This window comes from Takifugu flavidus, chromosome 21 (assembly GCF_003711565.1).
Source record: "Takifugu flavidus isolate HTHZ2018 chromosome 21, ASM371156v2, whole genome shotgun sequence".
NCBI lineage: Eukaryota > Metazoa > Chordata > Actinopteri > Tetraodontiformes > Tetraodontidae > Takifugu > Takifugu flavidus.
Window position 1 is genome coordinate 9317764 of NC_079540.1, and position 12060 is coordinate 9329823.

At 47.0% G+C, this 12060-nt stretch overlaps 1 protein-coding gene across 1 annotated transcript in view; it reads right to left on the reverse strand.

Annotated features, from left to right (window-relative positions):
• Window positions 1–417: 417 nt before the first annotated feature.
• The window catches only part of ext1b (exostosin glycosyltransferase 1b), a 73584-nt gene continuing 61941 nt past the window's right edge, over window positions 418–12060 (reverse strand). The window contains exons 6-11 of the mRNA XM_057020357.1: window positions 10797–10915; window positions 8976–9071; window positions 5475–5564; window positions 4715–4875; window positions 4057–4228; window positions 418–3676 (exon numbers count right to left, since the gene is read on the reverse strand). Coding sequence (XP_056876337.1) covers window positions 3491–3676; window positions 4057–4228; window positions 4715–4875; window positions 5475–5564; window positions 8976–9071; window positions 10797–10915 — 824 coding nt within the window. The 3' untranslated portion in view covers window positions 418–3490. The remainder of the gene's footprint in view (window positions 3677–4056; window positions 4229–4714; window positions 4876–5474; window positions 5565–8975; window positions 9072–10796; window positions 10916–12060) is intronic.

Here is a 12060-nt window from a genome sequence, read left to right on the forward strand (position 1 = left end):
AGCTCATCACAGGGCCCTTGTGGGTTTGGTACCTTGCTCAAGGGTACATCAGCAATCCTCTGAATGCCTCCCGCTACTACGAGAGCACCTTCCCATATGCTGTCCGTAGCTTGAACTGAGCACCTTCTGCTTCTCAGCCCAGTCCTCTTCAGACTGAGCTACCACCGCCCTGCGTGTTATGAGGTCGCTGTCCTTGGGGAGTCACGGGAAGACCGATGCTGCACCAAGAAAGCTTTTAGCAGGGAAAAAGGGAAAATCGATGTCCTGAGCAGAATAAAACAAAGTCCTCCTCAGCTGTCTGATACGTGATGATCGCTCTGAGGGCAACGCAGCACTGAGCCCTTATTGCTGTGCAGGAGGGGGCAGGAGGAGGTCAAAGGTGGCCATGCAAGCGGCGTCACAGATAAACAACAGCCCTTTTATAATCAAATATGAGTTTAATTTTTTTTATTATAAATCATTCTTACAAAATTGGCATTTATCTATTTCATTTGTGACCTCTATAAAAGTCTTCTCTTAATTACAAGGTAGGAGGGAGCAGAAGGCATCGGGACCCCAGCGAGTCCTTCAACAAGCCATCGTGACACAGCCGTCGTCTGATAAATAATCCCAAACAGTGGTCATATATCGTCACCGTAGCAACGAAGATGGGGGTGACAATGGGGGGGGGATGCTGTCGCCGTTCGCCCACTGGAAAAGTCAAGACCGTCGGCATGTGAAGAACTTACACACCGATTTAAAGAAGAAAAAACAAAAAGGCACAAATCAACACCTTTGACATTTACACACATTTCGGCTTCCAGCAGAAGCACAACTTGCATAAAGTTTAAGCCCTGATCCGATGACAGCGGCGCGTGCAGAGGTTTTCCTGGACCACATCAATCACACTCGGCTCTTCCTGCACATTGCTTGGCCTCGGCTGCGTCGCTCCGATGCACTAAGCTGCAGCAGAAAGTGAAAGTGAAAAAGTTTCCACCTGCTGTTTAGTGTTTCCTGTGTTTCGCTCAGCCTGCTCTTTATTGGGACTTTTCATTTTGTCTCCCACAGAGAGCCGAGATGGTGCAATCCAATTCCGGCTCACCGACGTATGCAGTGTTTTAAAGCCGTGTTATGAAAACTTTATGTCTCTCTTGGGGAGACCGGTGTGATGTATGCTTCTCTGGAAAACCAGTGCAGAGTGAAGCAGAACATGAGCTGTATGTTGGCATCTTTGTGGATTAACGTGCACAGCGTGAAGAAAATAAACTGAATAAATACCATTAACTCCCCTCAGCGATGCAGGATCAGTCTTCGCCGCAGCATCTCAAACGTACAGTCTTTGTCTTCAAAAAATAAATATATGCCATGTATGTACAGAGCTGAGATGGTGGCGACTTGAAATAACTGGAGCTTTCGTCTGCAAAGCTGGTGGTTGTGGTTCCTTAACTGAAGCGATGAGACACAAACCTACAACTATAATGCGAGAAGCGATTCAGAAACGATGGAGTAACAACCAGGAACGGCATCTTTCCCACAGTCACGTACCCCCCCACCCCCCCCAAGCGTAGATGATAATGAAAAATAAGAAGACGATGGCTACTGGCTGTGACATGATACTGAAATGGGCAACGGTGTCGCCACGTTTGACACGAACTCAAATGACAGAAAAACTGTGATCGTGTTGATGACAGACGTTGAGCTGCAAGACGTCCTGACAGAAAGGCCACTGAGAGCATGCTGCTTCATCCAGACTGCATTCCAGACGCCACATGCTACATGCACAGGCGCTACGATGCAGCTGCACAACAGGAGCCACACTGGGTTGGGGGGGGGGGGGCGTTAAGCATTTTATATCATTACTACTAATATAGTGTCACGTCATCAATTGTCTTCTTTATGTTGCTTTTATGACTTAAACGATGACCTTTGTTTAAGTTCAACATGCTCTCCATGAACTCTGCTGCTTTTTTTTTTTTAAAGTGCTTCAGATCCTTCAGGGTTAGAACCAGGCTTTGGTTCTGACTGGTCATGCTTAATTAGAGCGGATTCATCTTTCATTGAATTCATTTTCCTCCCACTATCAACACTTTATCTCACCCAAAGGTGTTGCTTTGATGAGCATTTTTCTCGTGTTTTTGGTTTTATGGATGTCAGAAATTGTCCAAAGCCAATAAAGGGGTTGCAGGAGGTTTGATCAGCACATGAGCGGTGATGAAAAGTGATAAAGGCGCAGGATGTTTGGGGTGGGGGGGGCACTGCATTCACCCTGATCTGTTAGAGGCCTCCAGCAACAGCACTGATTCCACTGAAGCCATATCATAAAATCTTTCATCAAGGTGGTGCTGATATGAGACTGTGGGAAAACAGGGGTGGGTTTAGGACTGGTGAAGTGATGGGATCTGAAGGCATGACCCTGATGGCAGAGTTGGCCCACAAGCACTCCTCTGAAGTGATGAGCATGAGAAAAACACAAACTTCCATTTCCCCGTAAAGACACCGTGTCCAGTTCAAGCAGGCAAAACTAAATGGGAGAAACGAGTTTGGGTTAAAAAGCAACGTTCTGCTCCATTTCTTCCAGAAATGTTCGTTTTGTTCATTCCAGTGGAGGGAAAATGTACTCGTCTTGAGCTGATGGTCGGTTACAAGGGCAACATTTCAAGGCGTACACACACCCACAGACACAGACACACACAGAGCGACACACACGTACAGAGAGAGTGGAGAGTTTAAAGGGAAAAATAAAAGTTTAGTGGAAATAAAGTACAATTGCCTTGGTGAATATGGGACGATGAGCTGTGGAACATGATGTTATTCTAACGTCTCTCCGGGAGAAGAGCCCATTATGAAAGACCATTATTAGAGCGTATCGGCACATCAAGGAACGAGCAGGACGGACGAGATGTTTCGCACTTTCAGGACGTCATCACCGCTCCGCTGCAAAACCCTGCCTGGCCAGTAAGATGGGCCGATGTGGCTGTTTACTGTTTCTGCCTGAAGAGAGAAAATTTCTAAGATGAGTTCAAACCTCCCAGAGGTGAAAGGGGGCAGCAGTAACACTCGAGTGTTTCATCCCAACTGGAATAAGACCACCCAAAGAACATGCTTTTAGTCAAAGGCTCGATCGCCAATCCGGTTACATCCTGATGCGTTGGGGGTCGGGGGGTTGCTATGGGCAACCGGTGGGATTCACGGCGGGTGGGGCTGACAGGTTTTGCAGACACCTTTCCTCCTGCTGAGAGAGCAGGAGTTCTTCGTCAGTAGTGTGGCGCAGAGTGTTCGGCACAGACACGTCTCAGTTTGTTAATTCCTCCATTTTTCTCGTATCCGCTTGTTTTCCGTCGAGTCCCTGTGGCGGCGGCAGCGGCGGCGGCGCAGCGTCTTCGGTGGAAGGCCGAGCCGTGGCGCCCGCCGCCCCCCTGGCCGTGGGTGTGCAACTCCTTCTGCCTTCCACAGAGTCTCTGTCGTGCGCCTCCCCCTGCACGGCGTCTCCGCTCAGGAGGCGTCCGTCCTGTCAGAGCCTCTCGATGTCCCTGTATTTCTTACGCAGGATGGAGACTTGGTCCTTGAACAGGACGGGGTCTAACCTCATCTGGGAGTGCACCAGCGGCATGCCGCCAAACCAGCTGGCGAACTTGTTCATGCAGGTTTGTCGCTGAGCAAAGTGGTCCGGATCGGCCCAGCGGGAAGCTCGGGAAGACTGGTGGGAACAAAAAAGGAAGAATTTCAGGGTTTTCTTGTGAGCTTTAATGCTTGAGAAGCGATTGTGGAGTGTGACATCAGTGAAGGAGCCGTTCTGGGATATTGGTCTTCAGACTTTACTACTATAGTGCAACAACAGTAGCATCACTGTTAACACTTATTAGAGAAGCACCGCATTAAAGTTGATCAGCAAATCATCAACTGATCAGCTGTGCGATAAATCACGGCTGCTCGCCTGTCTGCTCCGAGTGATCTATCCTGTTAACCTTCAGGTCATATTGAAGAATTGAACCGGAATAAATCATCTGTTGTCTGTTAAGCTGGTGACACACCAACGTCCCTGAGGTCAGGAAGTCTGAGCTGGGGTGGGGGGTGTACCTGTCCCATCATGGTCTCCTTGTACTGCTTCTTCTGCGTGACCTTGATGGGCGGCAGCTTCGTGACAGCAGACACCAGGAAGTTCATCAGGATGTCCTCACAGTTGGCCAGCTGGTCCACCATGTTCTTCAAACTTGTGGGTATGAATTTGGTGTAGAGATAATGGTAATACCTGTGAGGAAGAGGAGCGGACTAAAAAGAGGGCAGCGAGTGTCTTTCTGCTCAGCTGGAGGCTTTTTCTGTTAGACCTGCTCCTTCTGCTGCATGCCTCAGAACCTTACAGTGCAGTTTACATGGTGCTGATGAAGGTTTCAACATGCATGTAGATAGTAAATGATATAGTCCACTTCTAATTACTGGCTGTGCCCTGATTGATCTGAAGGCCACAGATGACTGCAGAGAGGCAAACAATACGTGGCAGATATTTGTGTCCCAGGAGGAAGTCAGGAGGCGTCAGCAGACCGATGGTCCAGTTGGGGTTGGATCGACTGAAAGCGATTAAATGTGTGGCTGCAGTAATTAGCTGCCTCCAGCCTAATGGAGTGTTTCCATCGCAGCTGACTGACGCCATGTTAAAACCGAGAGCACGAGCGAGTTCAGGAACTGAGACGGACGCGCGTCACATCACTGGAGGAGGACCGTGACGAGACCACTGTACCTGTGGTAGATGGCGGCACCGGTCAACACCATCGAGTAGTCGTTGGTCCATTTGGATGTGTAGCCCCAGCGCTCCTTGTTGCTGTCCCAGAAGTGGCTTCTTGCAGGGTAACCTACGATTCTCTCTGGAAAACTCTGCCAGACGGTGAAGGCAAAATCCACCTGACACACAGATACACAACGGTCACACACACGCACACACACACAGCATCTTGTGCATCTGCAACTTCTACAGAAGTGGAAGTTCTTGAAGTTTATCTGAACAGGATGATTCTTTCAGTTTTGTTGGTATTTATTCTAAAGTGACGTTGACGGACAGCTAAACAGGAAATTCCAAGCTTCTGGGTATGTTGGCTGATGTTTTGTTTCGAGCCGTGAACAATGTTCTTTTTGGATTTGTTTGTGTTCTCGCTCCCGCTGTGTTGACAGTAAAACTGTGAGTGGGCTCAGCGTTTGGGACTTGATGTTCCTTTTCAGTGCCACCGCAATCTTTGGTACAATCGGCAATTCAGATTCAGCATCTGGCTTCCCATGGTGCCGTGCCAACAGCACCGGGGAAGAGTCCCAGCATCATGAGCAAAACCAGAAATGCCTGGAACATCTCAGTTGTAAATGAGAAGGAGGCTGATGCAACCTCTTCTAATCAGTCCTTCTTGTGCGCTGGTGTAAAGTCAACGTCCGCAGTTTTCATTCCTGAGAGGCAGATCCACAAACGCACACCAGCCGAATGTCCGGCGGACACCAAAACAGGAAACACAAACCTCTGTGGTGGACAGCACGGTGTCTTCGTCCAGGCTGAGGACAGCGTCAGTCACGATGGTTTCGTAGGGCAAAAAGCGGCTGCTCATCACCTGTGGGAGGAAGGGACCTCAGTCAGATTTCCTGTTTCAAACGTGTCATCTTTCATGATGTACACTTCAAATGTTCACAAACAGTATAAAACAGGTGATTAAATGCACAAACATCGTGAGTTTATTTTATATATGTTTAGAATCTGACGTCAGCTCAAAATAATCCAGATAATCAAACTTAACAAGGTCCAATTTCCACCCCCACATCCTTTTACTAATCTTGGAAATTCCAAAAAAGTTTCCCAGGGTTGGAGGGACCCAGTAATCACTTCCTCATGTCCTGAGTCAGTGAACACAAGGTTTTCCTTTGGATATATTTTGGGATGGAAGCAGCATGACTCAACCAGGCTGTGAAGCAGACATGTGACGCCACTGATTCCACTGCTGTAGGAATCCTGCTCTGCTGCATGTGTGAATACCGAAAACTCTGGAGGACAAAAGCAGCTGGAGACAGAATCGGTGCAGTTGAGCCTCATTCTGGGAGCAATTCAAGAATGAAAGCTTTATACATTTTTAATGACTGCTGATAAATGATGATGAGACGTGCGGGAAGCCACAACATCAACAGATGGCGGCGCGTGTTTCCGTGACAGCTGAGCCTCGTCCTTCCAATTGAAATCAATAACATCAGGCAGACCTGAGTCATGTGTCCTACACGGCTCAGATTTACCGTCTTATGTGTGTATTTAACAGCAAATGAAACTAAACCCTGTCATGCCTGGTCAACCCAGTTACTGGAAACGCAGCGCGAGTATGACTGGTGGGAGGATGTGGGGTCACACTCTTGAGATTATTTACATGAAAAGTATTTGTTGTGTTGAAAGAAAGCTCTGATGCATCAACAGTGGCTTCCTGTTGAAAACCGGGGTTCTTGCTGTAAGCTGGGTGCGAGCTTCATCTCAAACTGCCTCCCACACCAACCAACCAGCCATTTAATGGCAGACACAAAACGCTGCAAAGACCGGCGGCCTGATTACTCAACGCCGCTCTGGCAGATAAAGAGTTCTTTAGAAAGTGCACCTGAAAAGGCCACTACATTAACATGTAAGTTCATTCTGCCAGGAGACTAACTGCATCTTCAACAAGCTGAGTTTAGATGTTACTTGTGCAGAAAGCATCCAAATCAGCATGAATAATTACTTAAACTCTGCTTTATTATTGCTTTACCCCCCCACCCCCCCACCACTGGGGGTCAAGACTCTTTCCTCCCACAGCACTAATGATTTTCAGGGCAGAGAAGTCTTCAGAAAGAATCATTATTCAGCCTGATGCGATGGGAAAATGGGACAAAAATGCAGCTGATGTTGATTCAAGGCCGTCGGAGCTCACAGCTGCTTCGTCACACATCTGCTGGGCTTCGCTCCACCAAACAGGCCACATGAGGTGGACGTGTGGAGATATTATTACTGCAGTAAATGTATGCAGAGAAACTATCTAGTTTAAAAAAATACCCAAAGCAAAGCCTTTGTGGTACAGTGAGAGCAAGAGAAATGAGAGGAAGAAGAAAAAGGAGGATGAGACGCTGGTGTTTTCAAAGCCCAGATGGTTTGTAATGCTAGAAGTGTGAAATATTAGCCTGAGGCCTCCTGCTGCTCTCCAGGACTGAGCTCCTGCAGCAGAAAGCTGCCTGCAGCTCTTCACCTCCTCTCTGAAGGACAGTGGAAAACCAGCACTTTCTGCACATTCAACTAGTTGTGGGTGGTGACGGTGGTTAGCGGGTGGGGGACGGGGAGGAGGGGGGGTGGTTTGAACTGAGTAAATCCAGGTTAGGAATACCGATGATTTCAACCTTGAAAGGTGAGTGACTTCCTGCAGGAAGGTACAAGTTAAGACCGACGTGTTCCAGTTAAGAGTCAGGAGTCAAAACAGAATGACGGGACAACCAATACGGACGAAAAAGAGTGGAAGTAAAGGGAGGAATATGTTGAAAGAGATGGTGAAGAAAGGAGAGAACTAAAGGAAAAGGTTTTTAAAAAAAAACCCTCTTTCACTGTGGAGTAGAGGAACACAGCTTGGCTCACCACAGTAAACGCACCAAACCACAGGCTCACACACACACACACACACACACCACACACACACACACACAGAAGACAAGTACACTACGCCCACTGTAACAGCCTGATCCCGCCTGTGGTGACTGACAGCCTGGGAGAAACCACTCAGGGCAACGGGGGGAGGGGAAACCATAAACGGAGCTGTCTCAGATCGCAGGTGATTCCGTTTAATGTGAGCCCTGACAGCAACAACCAGAGGCAAACATCAGCTGGTAGGTCCACATGTGACCTTTGACTTTGACAACAAACCCGCCACACAGCCGCGTCTCCCTCCAAACAGTAATGAGGCTGTCACAATAAATACGCGGGGTTCGGGCCAACGTCTCGCTGCAGGGTCCAAGCTGTGGGATAAACATGCGGCGTTGCAGTGTCAGTCACACTGTAGAGAAAATAAACGCTCCTCTGTTTGCCGAGATGGAACCAGTAACGTTAACGCTGAAGAACGGCCCTCCAGCTAAAAGCTAAATGTTTTAGCTTGCTGGATGAGCAGCTGTTCTCACCCCCCTTTGGAATCCCTTAACATCTCTGCCACCGTTTCCAAGCTGTGTGCAGAGCAGAACATTGGTGTTGGTGGAGCTGATGCTTCTGTCTAACTGAATCTGAGTTCCCTGAGTTTTCAACTTTTCGTTGCAGATGACAGTTCTGTTGATGAGTCCGCATGCTTTTAATGCGTGAAAAGACCTCCACCTCTTTTTTCCCCACTCTGAACTCTGTTAATCTGGGGTCACACTTCCAATCTGCTCATTTCCTGTTGGAAAATGGAGCGTGATATTTCAGGTATAATGACATATATGGGTTTCTATAATACCCAGCTTATCCGTTTAACACCTGATAAATAAGGCAAAGTTGCTGGTTGGTTGTTTAACACCAACCATAATCTTCAGCTAGAGCCCTGAACACATGCAATAATGAGATTTGAGTACAAACATGGATGAGAGGATTAAGGTTTATTAGGAGGACTACGAAAAACCCAACCTGGAGCATATATGAGGCTGTGTTTTGGATCTTGGGCATGGCTTCTGGGCTGGATATTGATTCTGTTTAGTTTAACTGCACTTTATTTCTTCAAAGCAGCTCAGTTTTTATTATTATTTTGCAGCTATTATGATAAAAACTAAACACAGTGTACTAAATATATTCAATTAAATTAATGTCATTATGTGGTTGCACACTATGACCTCCTTAACTTTGAATACGCATCAGCCTCCCAAAGTATGATTCCATTACTGAACCTTAATTAAAACCAGTGCAAACATCATCAAGGCAAAATAATTTCAAACTCATTAGCTTTTACAAACCCTAAGCAGCACAAGTGATTCAGTTAAGAGTGGACACGACGCGCGAGGAGTCTTACTTTATTCTCTCCCTCGATGACGATGACAGGCACTGAGGTGGCGGGCCAGCGGTGCTTGGCGGGCAGAGGCTTGTCACAGTTCCACAGGACAACAATCTGAAGGAAAGAAGAAAGGGTTGAAGAAACCTGGGCCATACGACAATGGAGCCAGTTCGGTTTCCTACAGCCTAAACTGGCAGCGCCTCATTGAACATGCGACGCATCTGTGACCTGCAGCGAAGCAAACGTCACTTTATTACAGTCTGATTATTATAGAGCAGGCGGGGTCGGGACAATTCAGCCCATAATCAATCATGTCACACTGTCAGGATTCATTTTTAGCTACCAAATGTTAGTGGATGCGGTTCGCAGGGTCGATCTACCCTGAATCTGCTGGTGCTTTCCTGTAGGATTGCATCGTGCTATATGTGACCCTGGTTATCCAAGCTAAAGGTCAGAGGGCATCAAATAGAGTTAACCTTCTGCTCGCTGACATCTTTAATATTCCTCAAAACACACACACCAGATCACAGATGAACATCCGAAAACCTTTCTGTTCACAAACGTCCCTAATTTGATGTATATGATAGAAGATGTTTGTTTAAACCACCTCATTACCTTAATAATCACTATCAATCATTGTTTTACCAGTTTTATTTTAAATGATAAAGATTAGCTCTGCTGATGTAGAGTCATATAACACCACAGCTAGCTTATCCATTTCAAATCTGCGGAGGAATTACTGTATCTCATTAATTAAAAGGATTAAATATGGATGTAACTGTATAATTTTTTTTGCCTTTAATAAGCAAGTCAAAGTAGCTTCATATCCCAGGAAGCAGGACTGAAACACCAGGTCAGGAACCAAAGCAGAAACATTCCTGTCAAGCTACATCCGAACCATCTTCCTTTATTAATTTTCAGTTGCTGAGCTAACGTGCGCTTACGTCACAAGGCTCCATCCCAGCGGACATGCGGATGTTGTTCTGATGTTTGGCAAAAAGGCCGACATCAATATTAACACCAAATTAGAAGCTGGGAGGCATTTAGACCCCTTTGTTAAGGTGATGCTCAGACCTGTGAAAGGTAAAAAGAATGACACCTAGTGGCTGGATACACACCAACACATTGTAACTGTTATGAAAGATGAATGAAGTGTTGGTCAGATACAGATGGGTGAAGAGTCCTAACATTAATCTGCACTCGCAGGGCTCCATTTCAGCTTGATTGCAAAGACAGATGGGGTGTGTGTGTGTGAGCGCGTGAGCTCAGCAGGCCTCTCGGCCTGCTGCTGGTGTGCATGTGCACCTGCCTTTGTGTGAGGTGAAGAAAAATGAAGAGGAAAGCGTTGGTGCGGGAAACACTTTGTGCACAAACGCAGCCAGCAGGAGGCCACTGCTGTGTCAGAATTCAGAAAGCTTTTTTGTGTCCAATTTAGCCTCAGCTACACTTCGTTCTTTTACTCTCCTCCTTCCATTCACTTATTTATATCCGTTGCCTCATCCACTCATGACCCAGCAGCAGTACACTCATTTCTTCCTTTTTTCTGTCAGCAGAAAGGGAAGAAACCCCCCAGCGGTGTACCTGGCTCACCACTTTACATGCACAGCCCGATGAGCATGTAGACAAAAACAGAGAGGAGGCGGCGTTACTCGTTCAACCTTCGGATATGAGTAAGCGTCTCTAAGAATAGACCTGCTGTCCTTTTGAAAACAAGCGTGCTTTTTTCCCTTTGAAAGTCAGGCTCATCCGGGATACTGTATACACTTAAGGTCAAAGGTCAGGCAAAGCCCAGGATTACAATAGGCCGCTGGTCAAATTAGTTGTGTTTATGATGTGTACCTGTGCACAGTACTGGGACTTGGCCACAGCTAGCAGAAGCTTGAGGATGGGCTGGGACTGGGACACCAGCGGGGAGACGGCGTGGATGACCGCTGTGAACTTGGCGTACGGTCTAATACCTGCAAAACAACAAGAAGGCTCATTAATGCAGTTCAGGGAGCATCAGTGAGTCAAAGACTCCTGCCCAAAACATTCAGAAGTACTTTTATATGGAAGGTTCATGCTGAAGACGAGTCTGGCAGCAACACAACAAAGATGAGTCAAGGATGAAACTTTTCTGGCCAGATTTAAAACATTGGATTAATGTGAAGAAGCTCTTGATCACCCCCTGAGCAGACAACTCAGAGCTGATGTGGCTTTAAATTCGCCCTGATGTCATGCTGGAATGAAGTAACTGAAGCTGAAAATGAGCAGGAAATAAGTTATTGGCTAAGACGGATCATAGAGGACGTCCAACTTTTCCTAATTTAAATCTAATCTAACCACGGCCAACAAAGCGTGACAAAAACAGGAGAGGCAAAGGTTTGATGTGTGTGTATACGTGTGTGTTCACCAACACCGAAGCTTGAATTTTATTCCCTTTAAATAAGTTCTGTAGGCTAAAAATTGGGTGTGTTTGTTTGGTTTTTTTCACCAGTGTCAAATATGAATGTGTAACTAGGCCCCACAGCCACATTCATGAAATATGGAGAGAAAACCTGCAGCAGAATAAATATGTGGAGCAGTTCTCAAATGTTGGACGTGTAGCCTTCATTCCGCCTGCATGACGTGATGCTAAGAGCTCCTGTAACACAAATACACATGATCCAGCTCTTTAGGCCAGTTAGCAGCTTCACTGCTTACCCAAGGCTCAGAAAATGTAGCCCAGAGTACCTCAGAGCTGGTTTATGCGTGTGTGTGTGTGTGTGTGTGTGTGGGTCACGTATGAAGACTTGTTGGGAACTCGGTGCTGTAGGGCTGCAGCAGCAGCAATACCACAGCTGGCTTGAAAACCAGCGACCTACGAGGAGTGCACGTGAACGTGCACCTAGGTACGCGTGTGTGTTTCAGCAGAACTAATACAAACATCCATCAAAGGTCCATTCCTGAGCGCCGCTCGCTGAGGCTGGAGGAGGGCAGTCGATCAGGGCTGGCACCCATAATTCTGCTGTTCTGACAAGGTCCAATTCTACGCTCAGGCAGCACCGAAGCGCCTCTCTGGAGCTGAACCTTCCTTATGAAGCCGTTAGCATCGCAGTAGATGCGACCTAAATCTGAGTCTGGC